The following is a 17116-nucleotide window of genomic DNA, read 5'->3' as shown; positions in this document are numbered from 1 at the left end:
AAGAGATGTATTATATATTTGTAAGACTGAAGTCACCATGTGAAAAAAAAATTGTATGCAGTATTTTTTAGAAATAAAAAATATATAATTTTGAGATTAAATATACCAAGATAGTTTTTTTTAATTGTTTATTTTAGAAAAAAAAGTATATTTGCCATGTAAAAGCTTATACTGTATTTTCGAAAAGTTTAATTTTTGAGAAAAATATTGTCTTTTACAAAAAACTAAACAAGTTATGTTATCTATCTAAGTTATGTGTACCGGTTTGCAATAAAAGTCATATTTTTATTCAAGATACGTTTTTATGGTCACAAGTGTTTTTCTATGCAAATATTTGCTTTAACGTAACGATTCAGATTGATGTAAGGATGTGTTCGCGTACGTTCATGTTACGTCGCCATTGTACGAACGGAAGTTCGTCGTTAACCACGGAGTGTTCGGATTGGTTTATCCGGATGACAAAGCGAAGAAAGGGGCGGTGCAGTGGTCCGGGTCTTTTGCTTCTGTGCTGCGTCCGGTGATTGGTTGACGTGTTTTTCTTTTTCGGGGTGGGGGTCTGCGTGTGTTCGTGTGAGCCTCACGTTCATGCAAAGGGGGGCGACTGGAGGGGATCACTTCCATGGACCATCTGTCTGCCTCGGCTCAACAAAGAAGGAGGACGCAGGATGGTTTTGGTCCATGTCGGATATCTGGTTCTCCCCGTCTTCGGCTCGGTTAGAAATAGAGGTATGAGCACCTTTGTTACTTTTTCAGTCTCGCTTTCGTTAAAATATTTAAGGAGGGAATAAAATCATGTCCGGCGCTTAATGATAAACAGAGCTGACACCTGCTAGCGAACAAGCATCGCTATCATTAGCCGCGTTGCTAACTAGCGTCATGCGATTTTCACACACAACATACGGCAAAAAAATGCATATGTGTATACACGTTTATATATATATATATATATTTATAAGAGCCGCGAATGACCGCGCGTGTCAAACCCCCCCCCCCCCCACCCCCGTGCGGATCATATCAGCTCTCTTTCATGTACGTCAACGTCATCTAAGCCTTATGACATGAATATCGATTAATATTCATCATAACCGCCTCACTCAAGATGACGTGTGTGCATCGGCTCACACTCGGCGTCCACTTGCGTCATTTAGCTAATTGAAATCGGGGGGGGGGGGGGGGGGTAGACATTAAAGAGCTTTAGGAATGACAAGTGAAACGTCAAAAAAGGGGAGGCCTTCATCATCTAATCTTTCTTACTACTACTAGTGCTGCTTCTACTACTACATGCAAGTGTGGCACCGATGATTTCATTGTGCTTTTATTTGTGTTTTCTTTTTTCCCTGTTCCATAGTATCGAGGCTGGCTCCACATTCCGCATTTCTCAGACCTTTGTGTCCCCTCTCCTCTCCATTGTGTAGCTAACGATCATCTGCTGCTGTCTGCCCGTGTATAGCCTCTGCCTGTTTTTCTATCTGCATCTAGCTGTTCTTGTGGGGGGTAAAAAAAAACAAAAAAACAACAACCTTATTCTTATCCTTCATCTTGTTGCTCCCTCTTTTCTACTTGCTTCTCTTTCTTCCTCATTTCCTCTCTTCCATCTGAGGACAACATTGGCAAAACAAAAACCTCACTCATGCCCTCTGTTGTGTTTCTTACCAAGGAGTATTCAGGCCACACGAAAAAGCTTAAATCAAAAAGCCTAAATCAGTGTACTTGTACAGTGTGCACTGTGAGATTGAAGCCGGACTATTATGAGAATAAAGAAAAGATTAATGTCAGAAAAAAAGTAGCATTTTTTTTCAAGATGAAGTCATATTAAAATAAAGTTGTATTTTTTGAGAATTAAGAAAAGTGATTAGAATACATACATTTAAATATGTGAGGGAAAAATGTGTATGTTTTGAAAATGTAGGTCATAATTTGGAGAGAAAATGTCATATTGCAAAAAGAAATTAAAAACAAATCCATAAGTGTAGTTGTGAAATAGTTTAATATTTTCAACAACAAAAAAAGAAAAAAGGATTTTCAAAGGATAAAATTAGCTATTTTCAAGAAAAACTTTTTCCATATTTTTACAAAGTCATAATATTGTTAAAATAAAGTTTTATGTGTTCTAGAATAAGATTAGTGAATTATACTCGTGCTGTTAAAGTTGCAAAGTCAGAATTATATTTTCTTGTGTCATTTTTCTCATAGTCATAATATTGAGGAAAAACATTGTCTTAAAATAATATGTATATTTATATATATATAAAATTTCAAAACGTAATATCTCCTTTTGTTTTGTTCTAATTTTACTAGAATAATACTAGAATAAAGTAATATTTTTTGTATAAAAAAGTTGGATGTTTTTTCCCCTCATCATTCCTCCACTTTTACTCAAATCAACTTAATTCTCTTAATATTGTAGCTAGTCTTCAAAACGTGCAACCTTTAATCTAACTAAATACAACTTTTGTCTCGTAATTTAACGACTAAACTCAAATAGATCCAACTTTTTTTTTTCTAGAAAACATACACAGTACACGACTTTAATCTTGTGTAATTATGATTTATTTTTTATTTTTTTCAGTGTGGACCTAATATGCCTTGGTAGTAACTAAAGAATAACATGCTTGTATAGTCTTGATTTACACAAGTGTCTTTAGTGAATAACCCATGCTATATCTACTGCTGCTAGACATTGTGATTCTCCCATTTTATGTGTTGGTAGATGACATTCTGCTGTAAATTTCTGTAAAGTGGATACATTTTGACACCCGCCCCCTCAAAAACATCCCTTCACCGTGTCTTCCTCCCTTCTCCAAATGATGCTTCGATCACAGCCGACAGAGGAAGGCTTGATCGAGCTGGCCATCCTCCAAAGGTGCACTGAGCCCCCTCCCTAAAAAAAAAGAAAAGATAATAATAATAATAATGCTCACTTTTGATTGAAACAGTCAAGAGAACTATTAGTTACCACTGCCAAGGTGCTTTTGTTTTGTTGACGTTGGACTCGAACCTGTTTGCTCAAGAATTTAGTCTCTTTTTCATTTTATTTTTTTTACATTAAAAAGTAATTGTTTTATTCCCCTAGTTCAACTTAACATTTGCTAGATAGCTAAAAAAAAAAAAAAAGTGCCTATTTTACACTTACAGTATGACTGAGCCATATGAACTCTACCTAGCAACAAGTAACCAGGTTAGAAATCATAGCTTTAAAAAAAACTTTTTTTTGTAAATAAAGTATTTGTTTTCTTCTGGTATAAGTGTTTCGGAAAATGGAGTTATAGCTTTTTTTTTTTTAATGGGGCACTTATGAATGTGACCATATGAACTCTACCTAGCAACAAGGGCAAATTTTTTAGCTGCCATCTTAAAAAAAAACCCATCTGCGTTGAAGAAACAGCAATAAAAAAAAAAACCCACAAAAAACGTTTTTTGCTAATCCAAAATTTGTCAATTTAAGATTAAAAAAAAATACTAGTCAGATTATTTTTAATAAATTTTGTGTTTTGATGACAATAATAATTTTGAACTTTTTAAAAATCAATTGTGATTGAGCCCTATGAACTTGTTCTTGCAACAAGTAGCTGGGTCAAAAGCAACATTTTGAAAAGCTATACTGACCCATGACCCAAGTAAAACAAATTTTTATTACACACAACAAAGAAACATTTAAAGGTGCTTTTCATTAGACAGCAACAAATTCTAGACTTACATTTTTTTTAGTCAGGGTTTTTACCTTTAATTTAGTGACTTCTTTGGTTCCATTTTGACCTAGAAAAATCAATAAAAATGATCATAATAATTGTTAGGGGTAGGCTTGTTTGGCACATAGTCATGACCCAAACAAAGGGAAGACAAGTTTACCCTATTAATTACTATGGCATGGCCATGTCAATCAAAACTGAGCTTTATTATCCCTGTAAATTCATATTTGTCTGACACAGCTCTTATGTTGGCTTGTTTACCCAACATTGTTTCTGGTGGGTGTGTGTATACCCAACATTCCTGTCCATTCCCTTCAGTTCCCACATCAAATCGGCACGTTGGGCAAAGCCCCTCACAGCCTGCGTCACAATGCTATCCATTTTACAGGGATGTGTATCCTGCACTGCTGTAGCGCGCCTTTGGAAAAAAACAAAACAAAAAAAACCAAATAGAATCAAAATGTCCTTTTTTTCTTCTCTCAATTCTTTGTTTTCAACCTCATGTTGTTGTATGACTAGAACCTATAATGCATGGTCATTTTCTTTTCTCCACATGGAAGAGCAGATTCCAATGTACTCTTTTGTGTCGAAATGTCCTTGCTGTACTGAACTGTGCTGTAAAAAGCATACACATCTACTCATTGGATGCTGCTTCTGTCGTGTTAACCCTACAAAGAAGCATGGTCGGGCCTTGCCTTCCGCCTCTTTTATTTGCATGGTATTATTGTGCTGATGCAGGAGCAAATGACTATATATATTTTTTTTTATTATCTCACAGTGCCACACCTATTTTTATACTAATATTTTCCAATAAAGACTGTAGTTTTCTTCCTAACCTTCAGTGTGCTTTTTGCTGATTTTTCCATTACCCCCACCCGCCTTCTCCCTCCACACTGTGCTGTCACTGAGACATTTCCCCTCACTCTTTATGTGCTGCCATTTCTCAGCTGTCCCCGACAGTCGACGCAACTCGTTGCTGCGCTCACTTTGGAATAGTACAATTTTTACTGTGCAAACTCCAAATTAACACAATATCACTTTTATTTTTATATGATTTATTAGTGTTCCCCCATAGTAAACAACTGAAATAGAAAAAAAAAAATACAGCCACATTTTGGAGTGTAACCACCAACTAAATGTAATTGACCTCAATTTCAAATTTTGAATTTTCCATATTTGGAAACGGGTCCCCCTTTTTTCTTGGCGATTCCTTGAAACGATGTAACATACTTTCATCACCGTGCTTGCAAATTTTTTCACTTAGAATCTTCACATCTGTCTTGGAGAGTGGGTCTCATTTGGGTGAAATGGCTGCTTCAAAGCAAAATGGTGGACTTCCTTTTCAATTTCAGGACCTTGAGTCTTCTTCGTGCGTCCTATTATCGACTTCCATCCATTTTCGTGTCGATCAGTGAAACTTTCCTAGAATGCTCGACAATAATCATCAAATGTTGACACCATGCCCTGCTCACATTAGATGATTTTGCAATTTAGTATCAAAACAGCTGTTCAACATTTTCTTCTATTCGAAGCTACCGGTAATTAGGAGTTTGACAAAATATGAGCCCTTGGAATTCCAACAAAATGGCTGCTTTGACACCAAACCGTCTTTCTGTTCCAGTTTGTCTCGTCTCTAAGAACCGTTTGCAACCATTAAAACTGATTGGGAACGTCTTTGCCACTGTTTGCAACCTTTAAGGAACCCTGCCGAAAACAGTCGCCAGCCTAAGGGCACTGTGTGACAAATTGAGGTGATATTGGTGCCAAAAATTTAGGAAATTGGTGACATTTAAAAGACAATACAGGACTTTTTTCCGACTTCATACCAGAAAGTATGCACGGGAATGAACCTTTGAACTATGAAAGTTGTGAAGTCGGAAAAGAAAAAGCACCTCAACTCCGCCAGCTGGTTTCAATCTGACGTCACTCGCTAATGGCAAAACATAATTTACACAATTATAAACATATTTGTCTAATGTATTTATTATAACATTAACTTAGTTATTCGAAAAAAGTAGCTTTACATTATTTTTGACTGACTGTGCTAACCAGAACAACAAATAATTGATCAGAATGAGCCATCTTTGTTGTTTACAACGCTTTAAGGTCGATCGAAACTGGGAGAATCCAAGAGGGATATGTCTGACTTCTTCCCGCCTTCCTCAAATGCAGCATTAGATACAGATTTTCGAGTCCCAGAATCAATCCCGTCCAATTAGATTATCCTTTGTGTACCAGGAAGTAGCCTGCTAGTTAACCAATAGAAATGCACTTTTGTACCAATATGTTCAGTGAAAGTCGACTTTAAACATTTATTTACAATAATATGTTATATGTGGCCTCACTAGTCTAATCATGACATTCTGATATAATATTACATTTGCGGAATAAGAGTTATGAAGCAAAATCCAGCCATTTTTATCCATCTCGGGGGGGGCGGCCATATTGCCACTTACTGTCGGGTATTCTGAGGATAACACCACAGTTGAAGCGACCAATCCCATCACAGCTCATCTGTTTTCCGAAGCTGAGCTGTGATTGGTTGTTACCTGAGCAACTGTGATGTCATGTTCACTCGACAGCATATGGCAAAATGGCCGCCTTCTGATATTGATAAAGACTGCTGGATTATTCCATATTATATATATATATATATATATATATATATATACCTGAGCAACTGTGATGTTATGTTCACTCGACAGCATATGGCAAAATGGCCGCCTTCTGATATTGATAAAGACTGCTGGATTATTCCATATTATATATATATATATATATATATATATATATATATATATATATATATATATATATATATATAAAATGTTTAATTGGTACTGTTCCCCCAACCACATAATCAAAAATGGAACAGTCCTGTTAGTTTTTTTTCTTCAGTGAACTAGGAAGGAACCATGTTAACACAAAAATGGTAAATATGGCATTCAATACCCCCCCCCCCCCATGGGGTTAACGGTTATACGTTAGTTGCACTCTACCCAGTGACATGCTCATATGTTACTCTACCCAGTGACATGCTCATATGTTTGAGTATTTAAAGGTCATTAGTGCTGCCATTAATAATTTCCGTCTATGTGATGACAAGTGCACACATACACACAGGCTGAGAGAGCGTTGCATGCTGGGATAGCGCTGCAGCAGACAGCAGACGGGATTATGCTGAGGAGAGAGGAGGTGTGATTGTGTAGTTGCAGTGATGGAAGCAGCAGGGAGTAGGGGGGAGGTGTTGAGGGGTCTTTTTTTTTGGGGGGGGGGGCTGTTCATGCCAGACTGCTGCAGTCGTACGTGGGCGGAGCTTTCCGGACGTCAGTCAAGTGAGGACACATTGTAGGGCGAAGCGGGCTCGGGAGGGGGGTTCACTCTGCGCCAATAAGATCCAAGACGGGGATTAAAGTGTAACAGGCCTTGTTACTGCAGGCACCACTGCAATATGTCAAATATTCATGCCCAGAGACAAATGATTTGATATTTACAAGCCCTTATACGAGCGCAGCTCTCTGGCCGTTTAATCAATCAATCAACACAAAGTCCGACATTTCTGCTCCACTTGCTCAGACTAATATAAGTAACGGTTTGTTTACCTTTTGAAAGGGCCAGTTTATTCATAATGGCTCTCAGCCAGTTCTATGTCACTGAAGACTTCAGATGAGATCAGTGTTACTGTTTCCCCATCTTTATTGAGCCGAGGCACATATTTGACGGTACGAAAATCTCCCAGCACACCGGCAAACAAAAATGTCACAAAAAGTATACTCTACTGTTTAGTTGAACACAAAACTATTTTTCTGTGGTATGAATGGTGGCAATCTGTAGGCGGATTAATTGGACATTGTGCTTCGCTGTTATAGATAGAGGAACAAAAATACATCATTTGGAACAAACAATTGTTGGCCTATGAAATGAATTTTTCTAATTTCTCGCAGCACACTTAATGAAGATCTCCCGTGGCACACTAAAATGCTGCGGCTCAGTGGTTGGGAATACACTGGATTAGATATAAAGTATCCCATACCAATAATTAACATACACCCTATCCTAATGAGGTTTTGCTTTATATGTGTTGCCACGACAACCATCCTACCTGACTCCTGCTTCTCATTCCACAACGCCAGTGAGTTACTTGGCAGTAATTGGCCCCCTCCTAACCTTTTCTACTCGCCCTCCTATCTCTTAACTCTCAGCCACTGTCATTGATTATCGTCCGACTCATTACAGAGAAGATTCAGTGGGACTTCTTCACAATCTCATATATCCTCCGCTAGAAAGGCGCGCAAGGAGGCTGTCGACTCTTTATTGACCCGCTCAAGACTGTTCGAGGGCTTTACCTGAACCTAATTTAAATCCATATGAATAAAGTAAAGGACAGTGGATTATTATGGTTCACTGTTGCCTAGGGCTGTCACTGTAGAATCTTTTATTAAAATCGATTATCCTATCAATTATTCCAATGAACCCCCCCCCCCCCCCATGGAAAAAATGTTACTTGAACGTGAATTGAATTGAGTGGATACAGCTACTCATTATCTATTATCTTTTGTACATATGCATTATTACACACCAACTCAATTAGCCTATGCTACATGGTTAGCAATCGCGATTAGCATTAGTGCGCTACCAATTACCTGTTAAGGTACACAAACACTAACCACCAGTTAGTTCACTCATACGTCATTATTTCACGAGTCGATTTGAGTGGGTATAACTGCTAATTATTTATCTTTTGTGCACGAGCATTGTTCAACACCAACAAAATTAGTCTATGCTAAATGTTTAGCAATCGCGACGAGCATTAGCGCGCTAGCGATTACCACTTAAGATAAACAAACACTAATTAGCATTTAGTTCACACATGCATCATTATATCTACATGGGTTAAATTGAGTGGATTACCGTAGCTACTAATTATTATTTATCTTCTGTGCATGAGCATTATCAAACAACAACAACAATTAGCTTATGCTAAATGGTGAGCTATTGTGATTTACTACTACTTATATATACATTGACTAGTTGACACAATACAGTATCTACATTGCACAAGCAATAGTGTTTTAAAAGTCACTTTACAGATGTGGATAATGTCAAATCTGTGAATTGCTTATGCTATTTGTGTGTTTTTGACACATGACGTATGACACTCCCAGGGGGCCCGATTGTATGTGCCCTCCGTTTGTTGGTGGCTGAATTTCAGTCTCCATGGTTTGTTTAAAAAAGAAAAGAAAAGGGGGGTTGGAAAGAAAAAAAATCGATCTTTTCTGACCATGCAGGAGCACACTTCACCAGGCACCAACACAGCCATGCTACATCCTGCCGACATTTTCACCTGGGCGCCCCGCAGGCGCCCATCTCAGCCGAGTTCCCTTTAGGACACGCCGGCCAGCCTGCTCAGACGGGCCTGGCCACCCACCTCCCCCCCGCGCACCATCCACCCCTCGCTGCCCTGCCCGCCGCCCCGCAGTTCCAGGACGTGTCGGGGCCTCCGTTCCTACCTCAGGCCTTACACCAGCAATACCTCATCCAGCAGCAGCTTCTGGAGGCACAGCACCGGCGGATTCTCACACACGCCAGGTGAGTTTAGTTTTTTTATGACTTATACACATAATATATACATTTTTGTTTAATCTGAATGAGTTGAACTGAGGCAGACTGACTCTTGCTTTGTTGAAGATATTTCACCTTATGATCCAAAAGGCTTCTTCAGTATGAAATTTTTATTTTTTGTACAGTGGTTAAAAAGTCAAGCTTCCTAGATTGGACTTTTGTGGATTACCATGACCTCGATGTCCGAGAATCGACACAATGTGTTTTAATATTTACGAACCCTTCGCCGACAGGAGAACCCAGGAACGAGTTCCCCTCAACCCACACCGCCTCCGCTCCGCTTACGAGTACTCCCCACCCCTTCACGCCCCGCAGCCCGTGACACAGCAGCCCAGGTACCTGGCCGAAGGCACCGACTGGTGAGTCAGCGTCTTGAAAAGCGACCCAAGGCGTCGCCACCGTTGCCGACGCACTCCCATCTGTTTGCCTGCCGCGCCGCCTTGACTTAGCACAGCCCGTCTTGTCTGCCTGGCAGGGATCTCAGCGTCGACGCCGGCCTCCCTCACCACCAGTACCACCTTCAGCAGATGCCGCAAAACTACCAGCACTACCTGGCCTCCCCCCGAATGCACCACTTCTCCAGGAACACATCCTCTGCGCAAGTGGTGTGTACTTGATGCTTATTTGGATCGTTTTTTTTGTGTGTACTTTTTGACTCAAATGTTGAAAGCTACCAGTGCTTTTAATGATAATACACTATAAAAGGGGGAAAAAAAGTGTAATTTACAAGTCGTTTTTTCACACAGAAATTCTAAGTTAATTTTATAAGGAGATTTTTGAGTGCATTTTACTAGTTCATTTAAATAAAAAAGTTACTCAAGTGTTGAAGAATGAACACATGACCTTGCGTTTGGGAGATAGCCAGCCACTCTACCACGTGAGCCATGCCACTCTTGCTTGTTTGTCACTATACCGCATTGCTTGTGTCTCCAAAATGAGACCAAAAACGGGTCTCTCGGCGATACAAGGATTCTGCCTGACACCATCAATATACTAACACAGAGCAGGAGCGGTATGCCTCAGGTGGTAGAGTGGTGGTGTCCCAACCTGAAGATTGTGGGTTTGTTCCTCAACCCTTAAGTAGCTTTTTTTTAAAAATATATATAAATTGGTAACATGTACTCAATTCTCCTTGTAAATTTAACTTTTTCTTCAAGTAAATATTACTCAAATTAAAAAAAACTTGTTTTACAATGTATCCTATGAATAATGATTATTTTCAAGAATTTAATCAGTTCACACTTTTTTTCTTTTTTTTGCATAGACATAAACAAAATCCCACTTCATTCTCTGGAGCAGTAGTTCTCAACCTTTTTTCAGTGACGTACCCGCTGTGAATTTTTTTTTCAGCCAAGTGACCCTTAACCGGCGCAAAGGATTTCTGATTGAAGAAAAAATAATTATAAAACCGAGTGCTGTGCCATCATTGTCTGATTTATTCAACTTTGGAACTCTTATTTGTCTATTTTGGAAATAAAAAGATATACCATAACTAAAATAAATCAATACATAATTTAATCATAAAGATTTGTGCACATACAAATTATTATCAACATAAAGTGTTATATTTTGGGATAATAGTAGAGCTCTGTTCTAAAAAAATAATTAACTACATTTTAAATAAAGTTTTCAAGTGCAGGAATGTAAAGCAGAGGTCTTGTTTTTGCTAGGTTGTGCATGAAATCAGAAACTACCCGTACCCCCAGCTGCACCTGTTGGCATTGCAAAGTCTGAACCCCTCCAGGCATGCTACAGCGGTGCGGGAAAGCTATGAGGTAAAAATGTATAAAAATTAAAATAAAAAAAAAAGAAACCAAACAGCTGACAAAACAAAACTGAAGTTGAATTTTAGAATATTTTGCGGCTATTCTAAATTGCTTTTTCCCTCCAGGAGCTTCTTCAGCTGGAGGACCGACTGGGCAGTGTGAGCAGAGGTGCAGTGCAGGCCACCATTGAGCGATTCACCTTCCCGCACAAATACAAAAAGGTAACAGCGCCAACAAAACGTCAGTTGGCACGGGCGCCACGCAGAAGACCCGGTGACGTCATCCGTCTGTTCCCGAAACAGAGGAAGCCGTTGCAGCTGAAGTTCGGGGAGGAAAAGGAGGAGACGGACGTGGACGAGAAGTGCACCATCTGCTTGTCCATGCTGGAGGACGCCGAGGATGTCAGGTCAGATGATCGTTTAAATACGTTATTACTGGAAAAAAAAAAAATAATTTTTTTACTGTTATGGCTAATGTCTAGCAGCTAGCGAAAAAAAAAAAAGTATTTTAAATTTGCTAACATTTATTATTGAAATGATCAATCCGTTCAGTCTGACTAAAATGGAATCGTAGTACAACTATTTCTCAAGTTGACATTTTGGGTGAGGGAGGGGGAGGCGTTATGTGGGGGCCAGAGCTCGGGTTGCGACATATGTGTTGCATCCTCAGCTGTCTCTGGGATTGATGACTGGGCAGAACGCTTGCCCTTTCCGCCTGACAGGGCCAAACCGAACTCCCCGTTGGAGTAGCCCAAGTGAATGACACCTTCCCCCCCCCCCCCCCCTCGCTCCTCGTCCTTGTGTCCCACAGGAGGTTACCTTGCATGCACCTCTTCCACCAAGGCTGCGTGGACCAATGGCTGGTGACCAGCAGGAAGTGTCCCATCTGTCGCGTTGACATCGAGACGCAGCTGAACCCCGACAGCTGATGAGATTTACCCCCCCGCCCCCCCCACGACGTTTACCGCACTCCTGCTCTCTTCCATCTTACTTCTCCTCTCACCCCCCCACACGGGTGATTTTGCCAAATGTCTCCTGACTTTTGATGTGACATCTTTTTTTTTTCTGTTGGACTCTCGCTTTACTGAGCCAAGCCAGGGAGTAGAAGTGCAAGGGAAGACTTTCTCTCTGCTGCTCTTTCCTCTCTCTCTCTCTCTCTCTTTCTGTGAAACACAAGCACATCCGAACACACTACTCACAAGTCGTGTACACAGGGTTTCATTGTAGCTTGCTGGTTTTACGTGGTGGTGTGGTGCGGTGCAGGGGTTCTCAAACTTTTTGGGTCCAGGGATCCTTTACACAGACACCCCCCCCCCCCAACGAGTACGCTTGAGTAGTCATTAATACCAATACCACTAGTATGTAAAATTACCCCCCCCAAAAATCATTTTTCCTTAACCCATTCACTGCCATTGACGGCTCTAAACGTCAAAGATCCATTTTTAAACGGGCTAGTACTGAATGTATTAAAGTTGCAAGAAATAAAAGTAAATTTTCTATTCTTCTGGGTTCTAATTCCTGGTCATTTAATCGCTTTAAGAGGGCGTCCGATAACTGGTATCATCCATCGTCGTGAGTACCGATAACCTTACAAATTATGGAGGGGCAAAATTCAAAATAAATAAATGACTAAATAACTATATATATATATATATATATATATATATATATATATATATATTTACCATTTATATTTATTTTTGGGATTAAATTTTCACTTTTTTTTTTAAAATCCGTTTTTATTTTCACAATTAGTCATTTATTTATTTAGAATTTTAACAGTTTTGGTCCTCGATAATAAATAAGGCTGGTATCGGCACTTGCCCATCCCTATATATTTTTTTTTAATCCCTTCATAATTCACCACTTAAAATGTCATTGGACTGCACAAGTTACCTATTTTCAAGGGCAAAAAATAGGTCTTATTCTAGGAATAATATTACATTAAAAAAAATATATTTATTTATTGGCCCAAAGCTAAGCAAAGCGATATGTAGAGCTGCACTTTCTTCAGTGATACAACATTATTTATTACCAATTATTTTGCAGATGCCCACGTTTCAGCTCGTAGGTCCCAGGGGGGCCCCGAGGACCCCAGTTTGAGAACCATTAGTGTAGTGTAAGGTGCCTCCGGGCTGTGTAGCATGTCCTTAAAGCCATGACTTTAACGTCCCATCGCGAGCTGACTGTCTTTCTAGATTCTCTCTGACTCCTTTTTCTCTCTTTGTCCTTCTTCCTGGAATACAAAAACGCCGTGTTTACCTTTTATGATCGTAGAGTAGCAGCAAACACGTGTGGCGCGCTGCCGGCGCACCCCAGCGCCGTCCGTGGCGTGTTTTAAATCTATCGTGCAGCTTTGACGTTTCGCAATACGCTCGTGCCGACACTGCCGGCCGCTGAGTCAGCGAATCGCCACAGTTCAAACTAAGTCGTGTGAGGCATGAGGGTTGCCGGGAAGAAAACTTGGAACCTTTCCATCGGAGATAGCGGTAATAATTGTTTAAATACAGTTTCTATATCGTCACCTTCCTAAAATAATGGCATACGTCATTTTTTCATTTTTTTTTTTTTTTTAGAAAACACGAAAAACGGAACCAACCAGTGATCATATATTTCAGAGGTAGAATTTAATGATCTGTACTAAGGATGTAGCCAATTTTAGCAGAGGTGGGCAGCATCCTGAGATGTTTAAGGCTAAAAAATAAATAAATAATTAAAAATATGACTCAGTCAGGCCATTATTTTTAGAGGGTGATGATATGGAGCTTGCCTGGGATGAGAATATGTAGGAAGTTACAGTAATAAAATGGAACATTTGCACCGGAAAAAAAAAGTTTAAACTATGACAGGGAGATTAAATTGAAAAAAATAATAATATATATATATATATATATATATACTATATCATAATCTAATATGGTTATTATTGCTGTTTATTTTTCTTCAGTAAAATGATTAATGTTCTTTATTGAAAGAGCCTATTATAATGCCAGTTTAAGAAAAACCTTAACGATAAATAAAACACACAAAATTAAGATATAAATAATATCAGTAGAGAATTGTACTTTGTTTTCATGTCCATGTTTGCTCATGACAAAAGGAAAATTTGTACACAAAACATTGTATTAATTAACAATTATATATATATATATATATATATATTTCAAAATATCAAGTATTATTATAATTATCAGTTTATCCCAGTAATTGTTATTAAATATATATTTTTAGATTATTGTTGTACATTATTACAATTGTATTTAAAACATTAAAAATGATTAATTTGATTCCAATGTCATGAATTAAAAATTTTAAAATGTAAAGTTAATTTTCTTATTATTATTCATTACAAATCTTTAATACATTTTAAAATTTGCATTTCTAATATTTTTTTACTTATTTGTCAACTTCCAGTCATCGTTGTTACTTCTTTTTTTTCTTTACTTTTTAAAATTTGTTTTATGATATTTATATATTATTTTTTGTAATATTTCTCTACTCGGCTCCCTATGGAAAGTTTCCAACCAATTTTTTCCTGCCTTCTCTTACTTGAGCTGCTAAACAAACGCCGCATGCGTGCTTGCCGTGTCGCGCACATTAGCACAACGCTTCCGGTAAACGTGAATTACGGGATGCTTATTACACCACGAAGCCAAAACAAACAAAAAATGAAATGGACGCTATCATGCACTGTTGGAATATAGTAGTACTAGTAGTAGTGGTAATATAGTCTGCTGGGTGCTTTAGCGCTGCCCTTGTTAGCCGTTAGCTTCAGAACGAAAACTGCATGCATTTGTTGTCCGGGCAGCTTAAAACTACAAAGATGGCGTCCTTTGTTATTTTTTTTCTTACAAAGCTAAAGAACAAGCACAGGCTTTTTTATTGGCTCTTATGTGAGGAGTGAGTGATTTTTGTGCGATAGACCCGCCCCCTTTTCCCCCTTGTGGTTGCTATGCCGGTTGCTATGCTGTATTGCAGTAGAATGTGATGTGCGACGGAGGCAGCCTCTCTCTCACAGTGCACAAACGACACAATGAATTCACATTTAAACGTGACGACGCCCCTTTACGCACTGTGATAGTCGATTATGTGTATGGTTATTTTTAACTTTTATTTTTATTTTTTATTATTATTTTTGATTTTTTTTGTCTTGTGCACTGCCAGTGTCGACACTGCCTCCTCCTGTGATGACGAAGTGTTCATAGTTTACACAGGGTGTTGTCCATTGAGATGCCTTAAGTATTTAACAATCATAACTTATTACTAACTGTAGATACAGTGGCTATTTAATTTTTTTCTTATTTTATTTATTTAGATACACACACATTGTTATGAAAATAAACGATTACCTCATCTTTTGCATTGTTGCTTTGCATGCAGCTGTACGGGAAATACACTAAAGGAATATTTACACACACAAAAAATATTACTGTTAGCACTGCTGCTGCTGCTGCTGCTGCTCTCTGTTAAAGCCTAACCCTCCATCCTCCAGTGGTGCTGTGAATCTTGCTGACATTCCATCCCATGCAACACTTGCCAATGCTGTGACATAATATTTAGTGGACAGACTGCAATGGAGTCAACTGGTTTTTATTATTTTTTGCACTGTTCAGATAAGGGAACCCTCTCACTGGCAACTCTATGCTTTTTAAAATGACTGTCTTTTTTTCCCTTTTTTCCCCCCCTAAACAGTTTTCAGTGTAAAACGGCACCTCGCTTTTTTGTTATTATTTCCACTTGATGGTCGCACAATTCAATGGATGAGCCAAGTTAAGAGAAAAAAAGCCATTGTCAAATGTTCATCACCATGTTTAGAATTCTTCCCATAAATCCAGCAGTGCTCCTTGGAAAGTTTTGGAGAGAAAAAAAGAAAAAAGAAAAAAGGAACCCTGGCACTTGTTTGTTTGAATTTTTATCGTAATGGCACTCGTGAAAAAGTCTCAAGGAGCCTGCTTGAAATTGTACTGGAAGTCAGCCATCTTGGGTGAACCAAAAAATAAATAAATAAGCCTCCAACACCAGTTTACCTAATTGAAACAAAATTTGGTTGTCATGTTGATCATAACGGGCAGCACAAAAAAGTCTGAAGGACCTTGGCTCGAATTAGAGCATGAAGCAGGCCATTTTGGTTTGAAGTGGCCTTTTTTTTTTTTTTTTTTTTTTTTGCAAATTCGACGTATCAAAGCTTTTCATCTTGTGGAAATAATGATTTACAAAAAGGCATCCCTCCTCTCAGTTTCCTTTGACAGTGTACGGAAGGTTTTTAAAGCACAACTGCATGTTTTCTCAGGTTTCAATGCACTGATTCAATGGCTTGAGATTGACTTTACAAATATTTTATAAACAATATATTGCAAGTATTCATTATGTTGCTTGAATGCGAACAACGCACGGAAATATCTCCCCCAAAAGAAGAGTGCCAGTGAAAGGGACGCCACTTTGTGTGTGTGTGTGTGTGTGTGTGTGTGTGTACAAATCTGCTGTTCTAGCCGTGACTGCGCAATGTTTTTCAATATAGGATATTTTATCTGAAAATAGAAGTATTTATCATTAATATTAAAGCAATAGCGCATTAATGGTGACGAGTGCGTGGTGGAATTTTTTGTACCTTATTTATTCTTACTACTAATGATGAGTTCAAAAGTGGCATTGCTAAACCCAAACTTTTGTTTTTTATTTTGAAATTGTTTCATGGCTTGTATATTATCCTTTTGTATGTGCTCTTTTTGTAATTAAAATGGGGAAAAAAATGTTGTCTGGCTACTAGTCAAATGTGAATCATGCTTACATGACTGAAACGTTGATAAAATTATTAAATACAATTATACAAAAATTTAATAATTTATGCTAAAAATAGATGAATAGTTTAATGGTGCTCTATAACAGAAATTTAGTCACATTAGCCACTTTTGGATATTGATTTTTTCCTTGTCTTTGGAGTAGTAAAATGAGCAAATGGAAAGTCACAAGAATAGTCATATTTGACTTTTTTTTTCTCTGTTAAATCACTCCTAAGATTATTGCTATTATTATGAATATA

General features: G+C 38.4%; 1 protein-coding gene across 2 annotated transcripts; it reads left to right on the top strand.

Annotated features, from left to right (window-relative positions):
* Positions 1-492: 492 nt before the first annotated feature.
* On the top strand, positions 493-16819 carry ark2ca (arkadia (RNF111) C-terminal like ring finger ubiquitin ligase 2Ca). 2 transcript variants are annotated; one of them, XM_086097486.1, is made up of 8 exons: positions 493-726; positions 8978-9278; positions 9545-9670; positions 9787-9916; positions 10982-11086; positions 11203-11298; positions 11380-11483; positions 11888-16819. In XM_086097486.1, the coding sequence occupies exons 1-8, from the start codon at positions 666-668 to the stop codon at positions 12003-12005; spliced, it is 1041 nt and encodes a 346-aa protein (XP_085953612.1). In that variant the 5' UTR covers positions 493-665; the 3' UTR covers positions 12006-16819. The 2 variants fall into 2 exon arrangements, with proteins under 2 accessions (XP_085953612.1, XP_085953613.1); XM_086097487.1 differs by lacking the exon at positions 10982-11086.
* The last annotated feature ends 297 nt before the right edge of the window (positions 16820-17116 follow it).

The sequence above is a fragment of the Leptonotus elevatus genome, chromosome 15, assembly GCF_054856555.1.
Source record: "Leptonotus elevatus isolate MCC_2025b chromosome 15, RoL_Lele_1.0, whole genome shotgun sequence".
Lineage (NCBI taxonomy): Eukaryota > Metazoa > Chordata > Actinopteri > Syngnathiformes > Syngnathidae > Leptonotus > Leptonotus elevatus.
Note: the sequence above shows the minus strand (reverse complement) of the source record. Positions and strands in the feature narration are given on the sequence as shown.

Excerpts from the sequence above, each read along its gene's own strand:
- ark2ca (XM_086097486.1), top strand. The coding sequence starts at position 666 with ATGGTTTTGGTCCATGTCGGATATCTGGTTCTCCCCGTCTTCGGCTCG. Across the intron at positions 9,671-9,786 it reads CTGGCCGAAGGCACCGACTG|GGATCTCAGCGTCGACGCCG; the intron begins GTGAGTCAGCGT and ends TCTGCCTGGCAG. Across the intron at positions 11,484-11,887 it reads GAGGACGCCGAGGATGTCAG|GAGGTTACCTTGCATGCACC; the intron begins GTCAGATGATCG and ends TGTGTCCCACAG.